This window comes from Periplaneta americana, chromosome 8, assembly GCF_040183065.1.
Source record: "Periplaneta americana isolate PAMFEO1 chromosome 8, P.americana_PAMFEO1_priV1, whole genome shotgun sequence".
Taxonomy (NCBI): Eukaryota; Metazoa; Arthropoda; class Insecta; order Blattodea; family Blattidae; genus Periplaneta; species Periplaneta americana.
Window position 1 is genome coordinate 88,042,471 of NC_091124.1, and position 21,477 is coordinate 88,063,947.

The 21,477-nt window shown below is 36.5% G+C and overlaps 1 protein-coding gene across 4 annotated transcripts in view; it reads left to right on the forward strand.

Annotated features, from left to right (window-relative positions):
• The window catches only part of LOC138704870 (putative helicase mov-10-B.1), a 109,189-nt gene that overhangs the window by 33,476 nt on the left and 54,236 nt on the right, over positions 1-21,477 (forward strand). For all 4 annotated transcript variants that reach the window (XM_069833214.1, XM_069833217.1, XM_069833215.1 and 1 more), the window contains exons 7-9: positions 5,368-5,486; positions 13,992-14,114; positions 19,033-19,195. In XM_069833214.1, the coding sequence (XP_069689315.1) occupies positions 5,368-5,486; positions 13,992-14,114; positions 19,033-19,195 (405 nt within the window). The remainder of the gene's footprint in view (positions 1-5,367; positions 5,487-13,991; positions 14,115-19,032; positions 19,196-21,477) is intronic.

Below are 21,477 nucleotides of genomic sequence, written 5' to 3' on the forward strand. Positions count from 1 at the left end.
TTCCTGTCTGTGACCAGATTGGTCCCTCCTTAAGTGTCCAGGTTCGCCGCAGGACCAGCAGGTGGGCACTCCTCGTCTCCGTCGCTCGGGTGACTTCGGCTGACGTTCCTCGACGTCGGCCGCCACGACGCTCCTAATCCGGTGTGATGCCGAGACATTCGCCATCAACTTGGCTGCCTCCATCCTGAGGGCCGCCGACAGAGCTTCGTTGATGGTGCGATGCTCAGTCAAGAGCAGCTGTTGCCTGATCTCCGCTCCGAAGGTGTAGGCCGCCTCTCCAGTGACGAAGTTAGGTGGTAGGCCCCTGAGGGCCTTATGGGCCAGTTGTTCCACCGCCATCGCAAATTCTTGCAGGGACTCGCCTGACTGTTGGACCCTCGTTTTCAGTTGGGTCCTAAACGCTGCCGCAAGTTGATGGTCACCATAACGTCCCTCCAGGGCCGCCATTATCTCAGCGGCTGTCCCATCTTCTGGAACACTGTAAAGAATCTCCGACGTCTGTCCCTGAAGCGTGGCCAGCATCTGAGTAGTTTTCTCTGCCGGCACCCACCCATTGTGCTCTGCGATAGCCTCGAACTGGCGACGGAATATCGCCCAAGACGTCGTACCTTCGAACTTCGGCGTCTTGACGTTGCAATGTCTGGCTAAAGGCGATGGTTCCACAGGGCCACTATATGAGGTCTTCAATTCTGTCGCCGATCTTTCCACGGCCCGTTGAACTTCCTCAGCAATTATCTGTTTCTGTTCTCTAGCCTGGCGATCCACCAACGCGAGTAAGTGCTTGTTTTCTTCAGCATGTTGATCCATTAATGCGAGTATGTGCTTGTTTTCCTCAGCATTTCTATCCAGCAACTCACTCGTCTGCTCTTGACAGTGCTCGAGAGCGCGAATTTTGCCGTCGAAATGGTCTACATCCTGTCTTACAGTAGTTCGGTCACTGTCTCGTTTATAGTTGCAAAATCCTGGTTTAGTTTATCCAAATCGGCCTTAAGTTCGTCTTTCATGATGTTAACAATTCCATCTACATGCGTCGAAACGCTACCGATTTGCATAGCGACGTCACTTTTAATCTCCGTTTTCACCTCACTTATGTCGCCTTTCACTTCACTGATGTCGTTTTTCATATCTGCCTTTACTTCACTTATGTCCTTTTTAAGTTCCGGATGGCTTGCGGGATCTGTTGTAGGTTCTCCATTATGTCGATAATATCCACGTCTGACACCAATTGTAACTTTTAAATCAAACCATAATGTAACTTTTATTTGTCACAACAATAATCACTTTCTATAATTTAATTCAAACACTTCCGTCAACAATGGGATTTCCACTCCACACAGCAACACAGTATTCGTTATTGCACTCCACAGACGACAGTGACAATTCACTTGGATTATTGAAAACAACAATGTACTGCTAATCTCAACTAATGTTCACAAAGCACTATTTACAAAACAAAACTGTCAGTTCTCAGTTCGTTTGCCTTGGCTAGTTATTCTAGCTCATTCACTCAAGTTCACAGTATCCCGAACCCAGGACTTGCAAGTGTCAGTCCACTGAACTTCGAACTCTGGTCCCCCAATGAACTTCGAACTCTGGTCCCCCAACTGCGGTCCATTGCACTCGAACCAAAGGCTCCGGATACGCCACACTGGCCAGGACGCTCCCACAGTTGCGGACACACTCAAGTCGAACTTCGGTCTCGAAGCTGGCTTCACTGCTACACAGGACTGACTGGCTTGCTGACCAAAAACTGAACTGGTTCCTCTTCGCGTCTCCTATTTATCACTAAACCATAGTTTCGAGAAATTACGATTTCGAGTGTCTTCCACCTGTTTCTGCACGATTCTGTTCGGGAGGTTTCGTCTCCTCCCCTTCACCTCGCACAGCGAAGCAGCCACAGCTTTGCGTCCCCCTTTGCCTCGTGCTGCAGTGTACCTCTCCTTGCCTTCTCGGCATGCAGACATTCCCCTTACGTCCGTCCCTTCCAGTTTCCGCGGCTGCAGCCTCGATCCTTCCACGCGTGCCCCGACCTCTGTGGGACGCGTGATCGAATCTCGACGTGGCTGTCACATTACCCTTAAAATAAAAAAAATTCGTATTTTAATTAACTATTACTAATTTGAAATAAAATAACTATTTTTTAGAAATTAAACATACAATTAAATTCCCAGTCTGTTGCAGAATGTAGAGAAATTAAACATATAAATAAGTTTATGCTCGACCATGCCGAAATGTAGTAATTGTACACCTGGTAGTAGCCCTCTAAAAGTACACCTATTCATTAAAGTTCAGGTGTTCAGCCAATGACAAATCACCTTTGTACCATTATAAAACCGCAAGTATCGATTATTCTCGGATATGGAATCGAAAGACAATTAGCGAAAAGTCATGGAGGCTGGAGATCCAATACTGTCGCAGAAGGTTATGTTCTGTTACTATAATAATTAGCGTTAATTGTAAATAATATTCAAATAAATTCAATTTGTCATCTCGTTTTTCAATTCTAAATCAATTTCCAGGTTATATCAAGTCTAATCTTCATCTTATTCTCTATCAAGGTCAATGACATTGAGCCTTGGAAAAAATCAATACTTTCGCGTCTGCGCACATCTCACAATTCAGGTCAGTTCGCTACTGACATACATAACCATAACATAACTTTTGAATAATTTCAAGTTAGAAATGTGGTCGAGCATAAAAAGCGGTATGAAACTTGCCTATAATGGTAATTAAGACGCTCGTATGAAAATTATGAAACTCGCTTGCGCTCGTTTCATAAACAAACATACTTGCGTCTTAATTACTACCATTATAGGCTCGTTGCATAATGTACTATTATAGTTTGTTGAAGACTGTAGACACAACAAGTAAGCATATTGTTTCTAAATTGAAATAGTGTTCCTAAATATTGACAGTATTCTGAAAAATGAAGTATTTACATCCTTAAACGAGATAAAGTCTTCAGTTTAACATTGTTACTTGTAAATTAACCAAGTTCGAAACTGGGATATTGTGTCCCTCCATTATAAAGCAGGACGTGGGAATTCTAAGGAAAAAGTTAGATGTATGTCTTGCCAAATAGGGATATTTGACAACCCTAGATACACGATTTATAATAAAATAAAAATATTTGTAAAACTCTAAAGTCAACAAGACTGGGATAAAAGAAATCTATACTATGGGGCAGTGCAGAATCTGTCCTATCACTGCATGCATCATATGCTAAGTCCCCTTTGGAAGACTTCACTTGATTCTGTGAGAGTGTAGGTTTACATGTTAACGAACGTCTTATAGAAGACTCTGACTATGCTCTGTTTTTCCTTTGTTTTGCTTGTTTTTTGCTTTTTCTGTCTGTTTATATGAGGGGCAGTCATGAAAACGGGTCAGATGCCAAAAAGTATAGTAGAATATTTATTACTTCAAAAGTAACCTCCAAAACTTTTTATAGATTCCCACTGCAAGACAAGATGATCAATCCCATTCTTTAAAAAGCTTGTGGGCTGTCTACTGAACCATTTCTTTACCAAGTCAGATACATCTTCGTCTGATGCAAAACGAAGTCCACGAATGTCTTTCTTCAATTCTCCAAAAATGTGAAAATCGCAAGGGGAGAGATCTAGGCTGTAGAGGAGGTATTGAAGCATTTCCCAACCAAATCTCTGACTCGTATTCCTCGTGGAGTTGGCAGTATGTGAGTGGACATTATCATGAAGAAGGATAACACTGTTTGATAGCATTCCAGGGCATTTTGACTTAATGGTGCATCTCAGTTTCTGTAAAGTTTCTTCATAATGCTGTGCATTGAGAAATTAAACAAGCAGAGAACCCCTAGAATCGAAGAAGAATGTCAACATGATTTTGCTAGAACTTGTGTGTTTTGCTTTGAATTTTTTCGATGGGGGGGGGGGGGGAATTCATGTGTTTCCATTGTTGGCTCTGCCGTTTGCTCTCTGGTTCAAAATGATGACACTATGATTCATCCCCAGTGACAATATGGGACAGAAATGCATAGGTACGAACAGCTGGCTATAGTAAGTGGGACCATAAAAGAAATGAGGACATCTTAAAGTAACTTGAAATGAACTCTATACTAGCAGACATATCCCACTATCAAGATAACTGGCCTCAGCATGTGAGGCGCATGCCTAGGACTAGAATCCCTTGTGCAATCCTGCATTACCAAACTAGAAGCAGGAGATCAACTGGACGTCCAATGAAGAGATGGACTGAAAATTTTTGTGGACTGAAACAGTCCTTCTGGGACTATAACCTGTATGGATGGTGATGGTGATGGTGATGGTGATGATGATGATGATGATGATGATGATGATGATGATGATGATGATGGATTGGACCATTTGTGCACTGAGCACCTCAAATATTACATAACAAAGATATATTAAAGAGCTAATTTGGGTGCAAAATAAACATTCTTTCTCTAGTCGTATGAACCAGGTGCTGCCCAAAGTGGACAAATTCATGCTCCAGGAGATCAGTCATTTTTTGTGTCTAAGGCTGTATAGCATTTTATTATTTTCTGTTGTACTATAACAATGGCTGAAATCATTAATACTCTTGAGTGTTATAGTTAGAGTTGCCAACTGTCCCATATTTCCCAGGATCTTCCGTATTTGCCCCTAATTTTTAACAGACTCCCGGCTCCTGTATTATTCTTCTCTTTAATCATTTTTCTCCCCTATTTTTGCATAATATAATTTTTTTATTCTAAACATTTGATTTTGCCGTTAATAATGATGATTTATATGATAAATGTTGTTGTTTAAGACAGGCATTAAAATGTGCAGCCATTTTAGAAGGTAATGAATGCATGCCAGAAATGGGTTTTAGTGCTCACCCGCTTAAAATCAAACCCTGTTAATGTTATACATTTGGAAAAACTGGCTAGTTTTGTTCTAAGCATACCAAGTAATAATGCTCATACAAAGAGGGTGTTTTTATCTCATGAACAATAATTGCGCAGATGTTCGAAACAGGAACACGACACATCTAATCAAATCAAAGCTGCAAACTATAGTTTAATTCAACTATTACGCGAGACAAAACCTGTCTCAAAATACTCTTAATTTAAGCCTAACTGCCGAAGTGTAGAATAAAGTTATTTTTTAGTAACTGAACCGAATAATTTGTCAATTTTCTATGTGAAATTTTGTCGATTTCTTAGTCTCCTGTATTTTCTTAAAAAAAAGTTGGCAACCCTAGTTATAGTGCTCATTGCATTGTAACATTTTAAAATGCTTCTCTCTCACGCAATTAGTTTCAATATGATATTGTAGAACTGCTTCTTATGTGTTAAAATTGAACATTCAAGTGTAATTAAGAATAAACCATAGAATAATTTGTTGGTAGGTTGTTAATGTGACTGCAACAGATCATGGATCAGAGCAAGCAGAAACCCAAAGCAGCCCATTCACTGGTGAGGCATGGTCTGAAATGGACTTTACTATATATGGCTCAATGCCTGATGGGTAAGTTGTAGTTTAAAATAACATGCAAATGTATTTGTTTGAGAATTGAAGTTTAAGTGCATCTGATACAGGGTGAAAGGTGTATAACTTTATTAAATTTAAAAACAGAATCTTTAGGTTATAAGTAACCGAAAAGTCAAATGTCATTTTGTTATTTGAATAACAGTTTAGTCGAAAAAAAATAATTTGTGTCTGAAGTTTGAATCCCATTTATGGTAAAAATATTGGGCATTGAGACATATGAGTGGTAAGATATCAATGCGAAGAACAAGCTGAAAAAAAATTCCTTTGTCATTTCTTCGAGTGTAATAATGTACAAAATAACTGATTGAAAACGGATTTACAGTGTGACATAACTTCCAGGGAAATCTGCCATCGCTGCACTTAAAGGTTGCTCGACAAGTGTCCACTGTGTATCTGCGTTCTTATTATTGTACCTCAGCAGTAGCAAGTCTTATGACAGTCTGTTCTTAGAATTCTAAAGGTGAAGTAAATTAAGAACAATGCCAAAATTTACTAATCATGAGTACCTAGATATGCTTTTAATGCATGGAAAATCAAGACAGAATTCCCAGGAATCAGTAAGGCTGTATCAGATGACATTTTATAAGAGAAGAATGCCAAATCTGAGAACGTTTATTGCTGTAACATAACATGTGCTAGAGACTGGATGTGTGATTCTAGCCTGTACAAATCTAAGGCTGCAGTTATTAACCTACCTTTATGTGTTATGAAGTTTATTTTATTTTCTTATTTGCTCTGCACAGAATTGGTTACTACTCAAGTTAAGTGCAATTTGTTTTTATTTCTTGCTGTGTAATTCAGCTGAAAGTATGGATATGTTAATAAATTGTATTTTTTTTGTTAGTCACAAAATCTGAATAAAATAGACCTACTGATGTTGAGAATTAGCCTACTTATGTTTGTTCATTATGAATTGCAAGGTTATCTCTAAGTATTCTGTTGTTTTCACTTTATTCGTAAAAATAGTAGTGCATGTATGAATTTTCGTCTTCAGAAAGTAAATTGACCTATTCAGAAACAACTAAGAAGGAATGTTTGAACTCGTTCAGAAAGGTACAACCCTCAAACTTCGTTAACTGAAATGGCTTCCATTTGTAAGTGAACACACAAAAAATTATCTGCCGATACAAATTAATAAACTCTTAAAACTTACTTGGAATGTGGGGTGGAATGCATTGTTCAATAGCCCTCCTGCGATGTTCTCCCTGCAACCTGCTACGCTGCTCGAACATGGGGTGGTGCGGAATCTGTCGTATCACTGCATGCAATGTGATACAGCTTGTCTTTAATATCGTTTACAAAACATAATCCAAAGAAGGAACATCTGTTACTTATTCAAGGCACAGTGATTAGTAAGTACTTATTTTACTGTATAAATATGTAACATAAGTGGCAGCACTCGATTGAGTGATTAAAACACAAATGCATTTTACATCATGCACACCGAACTAACGCACTCATATCACAATTATTTTGTTCACAATTTGTATTTATATTGTCAAGCAAAACTGTTTTGGTATCTGGAATTTTGGTGGTCTTTCTGATGTATAGAGTGTAGCAAACCATTAATATTTTATCACGTTGCGAAATCTTAATGCACAAAACTGACAATGAAGGAAGGATTGTAATTTTCAAATATTATCTCTGTGGAATAATTCAAATTTTACACTTCTGTTTGACAATATTAGTTCAGACAAGCGGTAATAGAATGATTTCCACTGACGAAAAAAAAACTTATCCAGAGGCTAATCTGTTCCCATCATTCCGGGAGAAATCTGAACTAGTTCAGTTGTTCTACCAAGAGGGATACTTTCTAGACACGTAGTATCATTGTATGCTGTCCACGAATCAAAATCGAGGCGAACTTTCACCTGTAAATGGAAAGAAAGCTTCTTCGTACAACTCTTTTAGCTTCTTTTTCCCCATTTTTCCGTATTTTGAAGTCTTAACAGTAATGTTTTCGGCCTTAAACTTTTTTTTAGAAACTATAGGGCCGAAAGTTCTTGACAGTTCTTGCAATACTATAAAAAGTTTCGGAAAGATAACTCCATCCATACTTATGGTAGGCATAATCGTGTAGGAGTGAGGAAGAGCTGCAATAGACTGACGTTGCTTTCAGTATGCTTTTCACCAACAAAAGACATTGTGCGTTTGGTTCTCATTTCCTTTTCAAAGCTGCTCTAATCTGTATTATAAATGCAGAGGGTGAATAATGAATAAGTTTATATTTTGTTGTGTTTAGAAAGTCGTCTGCCGATTTCTGTATTTCCATCTCATCTTTTGCATGTCAACAGGAGACGAATTTCGTGATTTTTCTGCTTTTGATCTTGTAGCACTTTTTAAAATAATAAATCCATGATCTCGAAGCTTTAAATGTACCATCTAATAATATTGTTCTTGAAATGTCTACAAACCACACTTTTAAATAAGCGTGAGATAGTTTATTTTGTCTGGCATGCATAAATCTTTACAGTAGCGCTACATACATGACCTTTTTGAACTCTACTGAATGTGGTTTTACATCTACTAATTGTGATTTCCAAAGATACAGTTGCCATTCTGACGTAACTGCCCGAAATCTTTTCCGAACTGTTGCTCACGAATACTTTGTTTTAGCACTTTCATTCAGTCAATATTTCACTATTTTTCTCTTATAATCGGCACTTACACTCTTTGTTGCTTGTTTCTGTGGACTTGGTGCATAACTTGACGATGATAATTTCATTGATGATGGCAGTGGCGGCCGAAGGCCATTCTGTCAAGTGGGGCACAACCTTAATGATGAACCCTGAAAATTAAAAACATATAAAACCAATTTATGTGCACTAACCTTTCTAATTCTTGTAGATGAGCTCCATGTTTCGGTTCTTTCTGCGAGAAAAACCTCTATAACTCTATTGTTGAAGTTCGGAATAGAATGTACCATCTTTCTCTCAATTGAGAGCACTGCTATGCCCAGAGGAAAGTTAAATGGAATTCTAAGCGTAATTCACAGAAATGCGCAGATTCTCACTCGTTCGCACTCACAGATCACGGAACTGCCTGCCTTCTTACTACCGCAGCACTAGATTTGGGGAAACTCAGTTGAAAACTGTAGTGTGCACTGAAGGCGGCAAAACGCCTGCCAAGATTCTCTGTTGTCAGTGACAAAGCTTTTTGAGAACTGCCAACTTCATGTATTGTAATGTAAATTTTCTTTTTTGGATACGATGGAAGCATAAAAGTTTACAGGGAGCATTAACAACATAACTGTGACAAATGAATATCTATATATACATACACACGTGATTTATACAATGAGTCGAGCTTGTAAATTAGTAAACTTACATTTAACATTTTTCATGTCAAGTTCAGCTGTAAAATGTCGTCTGCTATTCAGCAAGTATCAACACCCCTAAAAATGGCACGCAGCTAATTGGACTGTTCCTAAACTAAAGAGGCTTGGTGGGCACGGCAAATACAGTGCCCAAGCACACAGTCTGAGGCAAAGAGCTCCGCCTTTCTACAACTCACACCCCCATCCCTTCCTCGTCCATCGCTGGGCACGAGAAGAGAGAGCCCATTTTATTACCTGTTCAGAAAACTTGGGTTTCGTAGACTACTACACATTCTGAAAACATTAGTAGCAATGAAAATGTGAAACACTTTAAGTTATTATTTCATAATGCAATTAAATAGTATTATAATATAATACGATAATAAAAATCACTGGGAGGGCACGTGCCCATGTGCCCCTTAATAAAAGCCGCCCCTGGATGATGGAGTATGATAATAATGCGAATCACTATCAGATCTGTTAGGCTCAAATTCCACAGGTGAGGACAACCAGAACCCCATGGTTCTGGTTGTGCGCATTAGATTCTGAAGATGAGGTATCAATATCACTTCTTCATCCAGAGATTCTCCATTAGTTATCTCTAAAGTCTCGTCAACAATGTAATTCGCCCCAGATGGATGATCTTCTGTAAGTTTTGTAATATATTCTGCCATTTGTGTCTCTTGCATAGTGATTTCATTTGCAGCACAATTACGCTCACGAAAATAATTTGTTGCATGTAACAAAACATTGACAGGATTCAACGACATTCTTATGTTCTACTGATAGCATTCGCTGCTTTAAACTAACATGTGGTCACCTGCAGTAAGTTGATAAGCTGCTCACAGCCAATTATTTTAGTAGCCGTATCACATTCACGTAGTAATTTCAGACCTTTGTATTGCATATCGGCAGGTAATTTTTTGTGTTCACTTACATATGGCAGCTGTATTAGTTAACGAAGTTTGAGGGTTATACTTTCCTGAGAGAGTTCAAACAACCCTTGTAAATAAACTGAAAAAACTCCAAAAGGAAATAACATTTCAATGGATACCTAGTCATTGTGGCATACTTGGAAACGAGAAAGTTGATAATATTGCAAAACAGGTAACATATTTGCAACCAAGACCTCTTTAAAGTGATATTTCTATCCAGTGCTTTTGCTTCAGTAAATTCTCATTTCATAAACTTAATGGATCAACAATTGGCTCTCTTCTGACAAAGGAAAAATTTTATAGTCCGTTCAAAAGAAACTAAATGACCTAGAAATATACAAAAACTTTCCCAGATATGTTCAAACATTTTTAACAAGAGCCAGAACAGGTCACATTGTCACACAATTGTACCTACACCTATTTCACCTTTCTGATACTCCTCCTTATCTGTGGTGTAATAATCATGATGAAGATCTGGAATACATTCTTCTATACTGTCCATCCATAAACCACAAAAGAAGTAAATTAAAATCATCAGTACCAGTTACAGAAACACAGCTCTGCAGTATATATTGACTATACCCCAACTCGGCTACTAGCAACAGGGATCTATAGTGAACACCGATCAAAATACCCCTCATTTCTCATGAAAAACAAGAACTGAAAAGACTACAGTGGACTATAGTGGACTTTATGTTGTCAGCAAACAGCTGAATACATTAAGAAGATTGATTGATTGATTGATTGATTGATTGATTGATTGATTGATTGATTGATTGTATACAAAGAAACGATTATTCGAACTTACCAACTAGTTTTATTGATATCTATTACAAATTCAAATTAATGCAGTTATACCCATTCTTTTTATATATGATTAGATTTAAAATTAAATAAAACATTTATAACATTTATGCACATTGTCTGTGAAAACTTTTTATTATAATCTTCGTATTATTTCATAGTAAATATCCAGAACGCGGAAGTTAGAACATTTGACAGAAGCTATTTGAATTGACTTCTGCAAAAAGGACATATGTTACATTTTTGTAAAAATTAGTTTTATTGTGGAAACTGGAACTCCTTAGATAGACTCATCGATTGCTACAAAAAGTGTATTTGTTCCATGTTTTGTTTCATTAGCAATTGGCAAGCAGATATGTGGTTATCTGCAAAAACGGAACTTGTGCTGAACAAATAAATGTCCTCTTTGTTGATAATGAAGAGTGTGTTGGCTGCCGAATGAAGTATTTTGATAAAATGTCTGATATGCTGTCTAATATTATGCAGCTATTTAATAATCTGAATACAAAAGATGAACAGGATTTATGTTTGAAAGGTCTTATAACTGCCAGAAATCTTGTTCGTCATAGAAATGCTGCAGAAACGAAAGGAGGTCTACCAAGAATGAACAGTTCGTTATATTTCTTGAATTTTGTGGAAAGTGCTTCCACATCTGCAAAACTGTTTTTACTGTCTTTCATGGAATAACTCCAAAGAGACTGTAATGAATAAGGAGCTGATTCCTATGTAATTAAATATTCTTTTTGCTTGTGATAAAACACAATTAACAAAGTTAAAAATTCCGAACATGAGGTTTCAAGTTTAAAACCCGAATTTTATTTCACATAAAAACACATATTTTCACAAAGAAATTATGGAAATACATATTTTCAGGAAATCTATTATAAACACATAAATCTTGAAGTTTTTTTACTTAAATAATTTTTTTACAAGAACTTTTAAATATTTTAAAACTAATTCAATTATATCACTGGAAGTACTTTATCTTTTTTAAGAATTCTTGGTTGCTTCGTGTTTCTAAGCGCTATGTGGTGTATCCGTGATCCATTTTCATAATAGTATCGCCTCAAGTTCTGAGAACTGCTAGACAGCATATCAATGTTATTATTAGAGAATAAATTAACATGGACAAGGAGAAGAGATCTTGTAACACATAATTAGGAATGTTTATTGTTGCTGAAGATGTTTTCATTCCACGCTTTGTTTGTGAACAACAGATAAAAGCTGGGTATGAACATTATTTAATTTAAACAAATCTCTCGCCTCTCGCTCATGTCTATCAAGTATGACAATATATCTTGTTGTGATTCCCTGTTATCAGGCTTCGTCAATCGATATCCGTCAAGATATACTGAAAGATGGTTATTTAAAAAACGATTTGGCTTTCCTATTAGCAAATTTAAGCTTTTTGTGTGACACCATAAAAAAACTCTAAACATCCAAAAACCTGTTGTCTGAAACAGGGAGGTGCGTGCCGTGGAAATGAAACTAGACTCGCTACCAGTCCAGAAGCACAATTACTAAGGAACAAATTCCAGAATGTGTTTGGGAAAAACAGTGGATATAAAAAAATGTGTAAAGTTGCTCAAGTATTGGAGGATGTACCTGTAGGTGAAATTGACGGTGTGTTTGTGACATTCCTCTCTTTAAATATGAAAGTCTGATGTCCTGTGATGTGGAAAGATCGTTTTCACAGTGTAAGTCGTTGTTCAGAGATAATCGGCATGCATTTGTGATGGAGAATTTGGAGATGACTTTTGTTGTTCACTGCAATTCTCGGCCAACTACTAGTACTCAAGTGTGGTTGGTGAGTACCTAGTAACATTTTTTTTCAAGCTGAGTAAGGTATTTTTGTCATATTTAAAATTTTTTTTTTTTTATTTTTAGCAAATATTTTCGTACTTTTTAGCGCATAAAAAATAAATATATTAAAATTTTTAGCACATAAAAATCCGCTCCCTAATGATTATAATATGCAAGGATACTGCATTCATACTCCATTACTTTAGAAGTAATATGTTATTGATATGAACAGTCATATGACATATTAGCACCTTAATATTTGTGGTCTTGTTAAAACAACAAGAGTTGAAACGAATTTAAATAGATTACATTCACATTTATATTTGGTGTCAAGGGTAAAAAGAGTTTCAAACTAATTTTAATAGATTACATTAACATTTTGTTTGTGATCCGAAATAAGACTTCATATTCGTGAGCAAGTTGATTCTTTGGTATATAACACTTCCACGCTACACAAATTTGAATGCTCTTGTGCAGTGGTCGTAGAATATTTCCAAGCTTGATGACCTTTATAATAACAATAACAATTCCGATTCCTGGAAACAGAAATGCTAGAGGAAGGGACGGGTGTGGCGACATTATCTGTATGAAAACAAATCCTTCACATTACTGAAATTAAAAACATTCGCTCTAATACTGTTACACTGATTTACTTCATTGTAATAGAGAAACAACATATAAGGCAGTGAGTAGTCATTGTTTTCACTTTAACATACATACATAACAATCCAAGCTACAGAATCGCTTGTTTTGTTTCTCCTTATCTTGTCCTCCTTTGTCTGTGGCATAGGGCTGTCTGTGGCATAGGGCAGGCTTGGAGATATTTTGCATCCACTGTAGAAGCCTTCAGAATCTTTGCAATAATGCGAGGATCTGATTTCTGTTTTCCTGCTTCGGTCATTGGAGACTTCCGCAGTATCACAGGGCAGGAAACTGGAGCAAAAGATGACTACAAACAATTTAGCCTGGAGATCTCTCATTCAGGGACTGAGTTATTTTATGTGCTGTAAATTTATTACATAAGATTCACTGCTTTAATTTAATTCTTTCCAAGGACTCCATGCCGGAGATACTGGGGAGCTAAAATCAGAACTTGAACCTACAAATCTTTGATTTAGTGACAGTCTTAATAATCACTAGACCAATGAGGACCACTTAACTAAACAAATAATTTGTGCCTTAGGAAATGTATAAAAATGTGATACTACTGCATCTACTTACTGCTGTATGTTGTAGATGATCATCCTATGATTTTTGTGCCATTTTTTGATAATACTGTACATCTAAATGTTTGGTTGTTGTAAGATGTAAATCTTGAGTCACTAGGGTTAAGACCAAATAGTCCTCTGTTCTGATGAATACTACAATGCTTATTGGACATAGACTTCGCACGTTGATATGTATATGCATTTCAGAGTTGTGAGATTCTGCATGGACCAGGTTGATTTCTTCACTTGAAAGTACCTAACATAAATGTCAGGTGTGAAGGGATCTGATTACTATGCTATGGAATAGTGGCAGATATAAAGGAAAATTAACTTTCACTTTAATATTACAGGAAGAGAATCGGGTAAAATAGTGGTGATATTAAAAGGAAATTAATTTCCATTTTTAATATTACAGGAGGAGAATCAAACGGCTTTTGGAGTATACAATACCGAGTCATTTCAAAATCCTCTTTAAGAATAATTTTGAACCATGGGCAGATATTGATGAAGACCTGGTAGAGTTGCTGTTTACACTTTTGTAAGTAGAGTGCAAAATTATATGTATAAGTTAATTTTATACGATTTTTAATGCTCTTGCATTTAACTTTATATTATCATATTTTAAAACATTTTCTTTAATTTTGAGTTTATAAGATTTATTTCGTTTTCAACTTACAGTGTTATAATTTAGGGCTAATGTCCTTTGGAACAAGTATTATAATAAATATTTATTCCGTCCATTTTGTAAATATAGTTATTACTTATCAAAGCTGGGATTTATATGTAGACTACTTAAAATCTTCAAAATATGTACTAAAATAGTCAAAATATGTGCATATACGTACGTATATGTAATTATATTTTCTTAAATATGAACAAATATGGACAAAGTATATGATTACCATATGTCTCGTAACCAGAACATAGTACGAAATTGAAATATAAAAATTGAAAATTTGTCCTTTGAAAAGGATGTTTCAAGTACCTTGCAGCAACAGTAACAAATATAAATGATACTCGAGAGGAAATTAAACGCAGAATAATTATGGGAAATGCCTGTTATTATTTGGTTGAGAAGCTTTTATCATCCAATTTGCTCTCGAAAAAGCTGAAAGTTAGAATTTATAAAACGGTTATATTACCAGAATCTTGCACATCATGTTCTGATATTAGATGGTGTTGGTAAATCAATTAGGGCATTGTTGACAACTTTAAATAAAGGATGTCTAATTCGTATGGGTTTATTCATTAATTTATTTGTTGTAGTGGTCTTTTTGAAATATTTTTGTAATTTTTACTACTACAATTAATGTTAGAAATAAATAAGAAGCAGGCTTATGTGAGGGCGGCAATGAACCTGCGGGTTCCTTAAAAGCCATTTGTAAGTAAGTAAGTTATATTACCAGTTCTGTATGGTTGTGAAACTTGGACTCTCACTTTGAGAGAGGAACAGAGGTTAAGGGTGTTTGAGAATAAGGTGCCTAGGAAAATATTTGGGGCTAAGAGGGATGAAATTACAGGAGAATGGAGAAAATTACACAACGCAGAACTGCACGCTTTATATTTTTCACCTAACATACTTAGGAACATTAAATCCTTAAGTTTGAGGTGGACAGGGCATGTAACACATACGGGTGAATCTAGGAATGCACGTAGAGTGTTAGTTGTAAGACCTGAGGGAAAAAACCTTTGGGGAGGTCAAGGCATAGATGGGAAGATAATATTAAAATAGATTTGGGGGAGATGGGATATGATGGTAGGGACTGGATTAATCTTGCTCAGGACAGGGACCGATGGTGGGTTTATGTGAGGGTGGCAATGAACCTCTTGGTTCCTTAAAAACCATTTGTAAGTAAGTAAGTATGGACAAATATGAAATACTATAAAATAAAAAATATACGTTTAACTATCAAACACTGCACATTTCTTTTTCATTTCACTTTCATTTTTCTCCTAGTCCTTAATTCAGTCTGCTACTGAAGCAGTATGCTACAAAATGCTGTTTTAAATTTTCAAATGTGAAGCTTCTCCTATTATCCCACAAAACTGATTTATACTGGCTGAAGTTGTGTTCCACATCACGTAAGGTGATTAACGCATATTTAAAATTAACTAAAATGGTAAGAGTTGCATCTGATTTTAGTTATACCCTTATGCTCAGAAATTGCCAGAAAATGTAAAATAGGTCACTTGCTGTCCAATTCTACTGTTAGAGACTGAACATGCGAAAGGTTATGGTGATAAGTAAACACAAGAGACCCAGTGGTGGGCTGTAGGAAAGGAACTAGTCTTTGGTTTACTTGTATTGTCATGCAGAAGAGGTAATATGCAAAGATTAGCTCCTTTCTTATAGTCCACCACTAGGTCTGTCATGTTTATTTAACAGCATAAGCTCGCGCTTGTTTCATCTCAAATGGTAGGTAGGTTTGGAGTGCAAATGATCTGTTTTCATTTTCCGGCCATTTCTGAGCATGATTGTAAATTTGATGTGTCACTTAGTATCACATTAATTTTACACATTTCCTCAAAGTCTGTTTTTTTTTTTTTAACACATTGTACACTTAGTTTTGATGAGATCAGTTAACTTACCACATGTACTTTTAAGTTCACAAATTGAGTCTTTCACAATGTCAATATTTTCAGTAATCGAGGTTGCTGTTTTGCAGTTTCTGAATTGTTTTTGATATATTAGAAAAATTTGATTGAATATAACACAGATTATTTTTCACATGCTTGTCACTCAACAAGGGTTTCACAATGTCAGTGGAAGCAGCACTTCCTGAATTAAGAGAATCCAGCATATTCTGGATAGCTTCGCAGTGCTTCAGGTAGTACTTCACAGCTTCCAACCATGTTTCCCATCTGGTCAGTACTGGTCATGGTCATAAAGATATTTCCGGATACATTTCTTTTAGAATCTGAATTCTACTCTGGGCTTTCAGAAAAGCCTTCTTTTCACTAGAAATTAATTGATCCACATATCCGATCTGATGAGAACATGGCAATCAGTGTTGAATTCAACTCGTTTGCTGGTGCCGGTCAGTTGCGATACAAAAGTTTAACTTAATCCGGTAGGTATTTCTTTTCTTGCCAGCTTGGTACTTAGCTGTAGAGATGTACTGATTAATTAAAAATCTCTAACTTGTATTGACATTGGATTGATGTGTATTGCAGAATAGGACTTAACCATCTGTTGCAAAACCTTCATCTTTAAACTCACCAACATATTTTTTTTTTTTTTATAATTATAGATCTAACTTTTTTTTGGAATTTTGAAGGTAGCAAGCTCACAGGATAAGAGCAGAATACTGACTGACTGGGCTGGTTGTTGCTTTGCAGTTAAGTGAGGGATTATCATTTATCATGCCAATGACCTTCTCTGCCTGACTTAAAGAGATGTTTGCTATTGTTTAAGTTACAGCCACATAATTTTAAATCTCTCTTTGTCTTCTCAAAGACTTCACGTTCAGAATAATATAACTGTAAACCTCACTTCCATTGCCACACTTTCTGTCACTGAAAATGAGAAGAGTTCTGGTTGCCTTTACTGCTGAAGAAAAATATTGTGACAGCGACGTGAGATTCGAACTCACGACCAGCGTCCCGCAAGGGAGCAGATCGCGTGGGCTCCACGGAGCATTGAGGGACGGCGCGCGGCGGAGAGAAGAGAGGGGAAAGGGCCTACGCGCGAGGGGAGGCTGCACGCGCAGCTGCTACTTACGGAGTGAAGGGGGAACGGACCTTCCCGACTCTTCCAGAAGCCCGTCGAAGTGGAAAAATCGCGAATTCGAAGTTTCTCGGTTACATTGCTGTGGTTATAAATTACGGACGCGAAGGAGTGTGTGTGTGATTCATGATTAGTTCAGTTAGTAAGCCAGTGAACAGAGCAAGCCAGCCAGTCTTGTGTACCGGAGTTCGACTTGAGTGTGCGTCCGCAACTGTGTCAGCATCCGAAGACCTGAGTTCGAGTGCAGTGGACCACAGTTGGAGGGACCTGAGTTCGAGTGCAATGGACCGCAGTTGGAGGGACCTGAGTTCGAGTACAGTGGACTGTCTCTGAAGGTCTGTGGTTCGAGATACTGTGAATTCGAGTGACTGAGCTAGAAGAACTGTGAACTGAGAACTGACAGTTCTGATTTGTAAATAGTGCTTTGTAAATATTAGTTAAGATTAACAGTTCATTGTTGTTCGTAATAGTCCAAGTAAATTGTCATTGTCGTCAGTGGAGTGCATTAACGAATACTGTGTTACTGTGTGGAGAGCAAATCCCATTGTTGCCGAGAGCGTTAATTGTGAATTGTAGAAAGGAATTATTATTGTTGAGTTGAAATAAATTCACAATATTGTAACAAAGGATCGCCGCATCCGAATTTGCTACAAGTGCAGTGCTAACAGAAGTGATACATTGTTGTCCTGAATTCGAGCCACGATAAATTATGAAAAGTGAGACAACTGAGCATAGTGAGTGCTATGATGGAACCATAGAGTGAACGCCAAAAACAAACCAACCAAACAACCATAGGTAGTTACAACATGTACGAATATTGCATTAAAACTACAAAATATGGAAAAAAATGTGAAATAATTTTGTGATACAAATAACATAATTGATAAATGTAAATTAAAAAAAAAGACTATTTGTGTGATAAATATGTATTTACATATAAATCCGAACCTTCCTTATTATACTATAGGAAAAGTTTTCAGGATGTTGTATTGCATTTATGTTTTAATATGCAAATGAGAGTTAAAGTAAGAGAAAGAGGGAGAGAGGGTAACAAAACATATATTCAGGAAGGATACAATTTATCCTCTACCTTCAAGGATTGAGTTCTTTCCCCCATTTCATATCCACTTGTGCGAAAATTATGCTCGAGCATCTATATTTTGATCGCACGAGATGCCATATGGTTAGTATGGCATAAAACTATAGTTTAGATAACACAAGTCAAACATTGGATACGTTATACACAAGTAATCCTTATGATGGTGGAGAGTCATTTCAGCTTCCCAACCAAAAATTGAAATATTACAATCTGCTGGATGTGTAACTAAAAATGCTTCCACTTGTGCTATGACACAGAACTATCATTAAAACATATTACTTTTATTGTATCAAAGTAATTATTTTTGGCGTGCCTGACTGGATTTTATACTGTCTTTGGAGGCAGCAAAAGGTATTCGTTTTATGATCCTAGATTGTAGTAATTACTATTTGTTTCAGAAAAAAATTTATTTAACACTTGTTAATGTAATTTACGAAATTTACTATTGTCACATACTTAGTAAACCTGGAAGCAATTCCATTCATTAGTGATATTAGTTAAAGTCGTTATTTCTGACAGTGACAACAGTTTGGTGATATCATGTGTTGACGAAATTATGTACATGGTATAGTATTATTACCAAGTTAATTTCTTACTTGGCATAAAAAATTAATTTTCTTCTCTCCTCAGCCCTCTATTCAGCAGAGAAGTTAATCTTACCAAAGATGTGTACGCCGAGTATTTCCATATGCTACTTTACTTGGATGAATACACTGCTACTGTGAAATTACAGCAGTACAACATGGCAAACGTACCTCTGACAATTATTAATGAATACCGTCTGCAGTTGGAGGTGAGTGTGAATTTGCAAGGAAGTTGATCCTGAAAGTAACTTTTACATTGTATTTTAGTAATTCTGTCTCTCTCATTCGTTTTCATTCTTTCAACAATCAAATTTCGTGGAACACTATTTAGTTAATGCTACATGTTCTTATATTAACCTTTCCGCTGCGTAGGCCATCAGAGTAACGGCAGACAAATTCATTACGAATCCTTGCATCGACCATCACTCTGACAACACGGGTGAAATAGAAACAAGGCTTCCAAAGCATAGAATGGAAATATATATACTTATACCCACAAAATAATTTTAAAAAAATCAGCAGTTAAAAGGTTATTTTGTAACTTACATAAAAATCTTACGCAGCAGAGAATAGGGAAAAATAATCTATCATCGGATAGAGATGTTGGCTGTTCTTGTACAGTGGTAGTTCAACTGGTTGGTTGAGTCTGTTTCTAATACCGAGCACTTGACAACTTGCTAGTGGGTTTTGTTTTACATAGAAGATAGTGGAGCAGTGGGATTTTGATTTTACATGTTCCCATACAGATGTTCTAAATGTCATAGTGATACGTGAAGTTCAGAACAGTAATGGTGAGTGCCAGATTTATCCAGACCCAGGGCGCAATATTTTGGGGAGGTGCAAGAGGCATTGCTTTTTTTATTACTAACTAGGCATTATGGGAAATTAGCCATCATACTGACGTCATGAGCACTTAATTCTAGCAGTGATCTGGAACATGGCCTGTGTAAATGTTGGTTACACTGATCGACTGTTAGTAATTCACAGAAGCTGTTTATGCTGTTCTCTTTTGTTTTTATAACTTTATTGCATGCATGCATACATAATACATAAGATGTTTTGTTTTCTTCGTTAAAATTGTTTCTTTATTATAAAAACTCTTCTGTTATTGCTTTAAGAATGATTAAAAAAAAAAGTGGAACTGAATTTAGGAAGAGGGCGACCAAAAAGCAATATGATGAGGCTGAAGTTATAAAGAAAGCTCCTAAAATAGACTCGTATTTTAGTACTCCATCTTCAGCATCAACTTCTAAAATGTTTAGTAAGAACCAAGATGTTGAACTTTTTTCTCATTAAAATGTTTTCCAGCTACTCAGGAGGATAAGAGTACGTTATTGAGTGGTCGTGAAAGAGATGAATGCAAATCTGCTCCAAAAAGTATTCTAGACCTAGAGAAAGTGTTTCATAAACAGGTTATTGTGCAAGAAGAGCCTTATTTGGTTTCAGACTTTGAAATAATTAGTCGAACATTTATGTTATAAGATCCAGCCTCTTGGAATGTTAGGATTGTTACAGAAGTTGAAAAGATACTTAAAAATCCCCCATAACAAAGTTTGCATATTGATTTTTCTACAGGGACTAAAAACGTAGTATTTCAATACATTTGTTTTTTTTTTTTTTTTTTTTTTTTTTTTTTTTTTTTTTTTTTTTTTTTTTTTGGAAAACTTTCAAATGGTGGAGTGTTCGTGAGAGTCTGGCTTTAGTATTCAGATTCTACCGGAAATATGGTAAGCATGGTAACTTAGTTGAACATCAGGGGCAATCTAGAGATCACCGAGACAACATGCTTACATTAGTAACGAGAATAAAAGAAATCAGAAACATTAAGATGATGATAAACACACAACATGAAAATGAGGTGAAATATTGGCGTGATGTTTTTAGCAGTAGTTGTTTCTGTAGTATATGTTTCCTTTCATTAAGAGTTATTTCAGGGGAGATGAGAAGACAATAGGTTTAACCACAATTGGACTATATCTGGGATGCCTTAAACTGATAAGCGAGTATGACCCCTTTCTTTCGCAACATATAGCCAGATTTGCTAATGAAGGTAATGGAAATGTTTCCTACCTATCTTCCAAGACCTGCGATGAGTTAGTTAAGATTATAGATAAACTTTTACTGCAAAAATTTTATATGAGGTAAAACTTTCTCATTACGACTCTTTAATCATAGATTTCACACCTGACTGCTCTCACATGATCAACTGACTAGCTCTTCTCCATTCACTTTTTGAAGCTGTATCAAAGGAATGACTGCTCAAATTATTACTTGGTGTGCCTTATGCTGCCAGTTCTTTAGAAGAAGCTGTTGTGATATGTCTGAGGAATTTGCGATTAGAGATTACATACTGTCGAGGACAGAGCAATGACACTGCATCAGACATGGCAGGAACCTACTTAGGATTCCAAGAAAAGATTAAAACCCATGATTCTCTGCTATTCCTTAAGTCTTATGGGCTTTACCACTGCAGGTTGGTGTATTGAGGGGT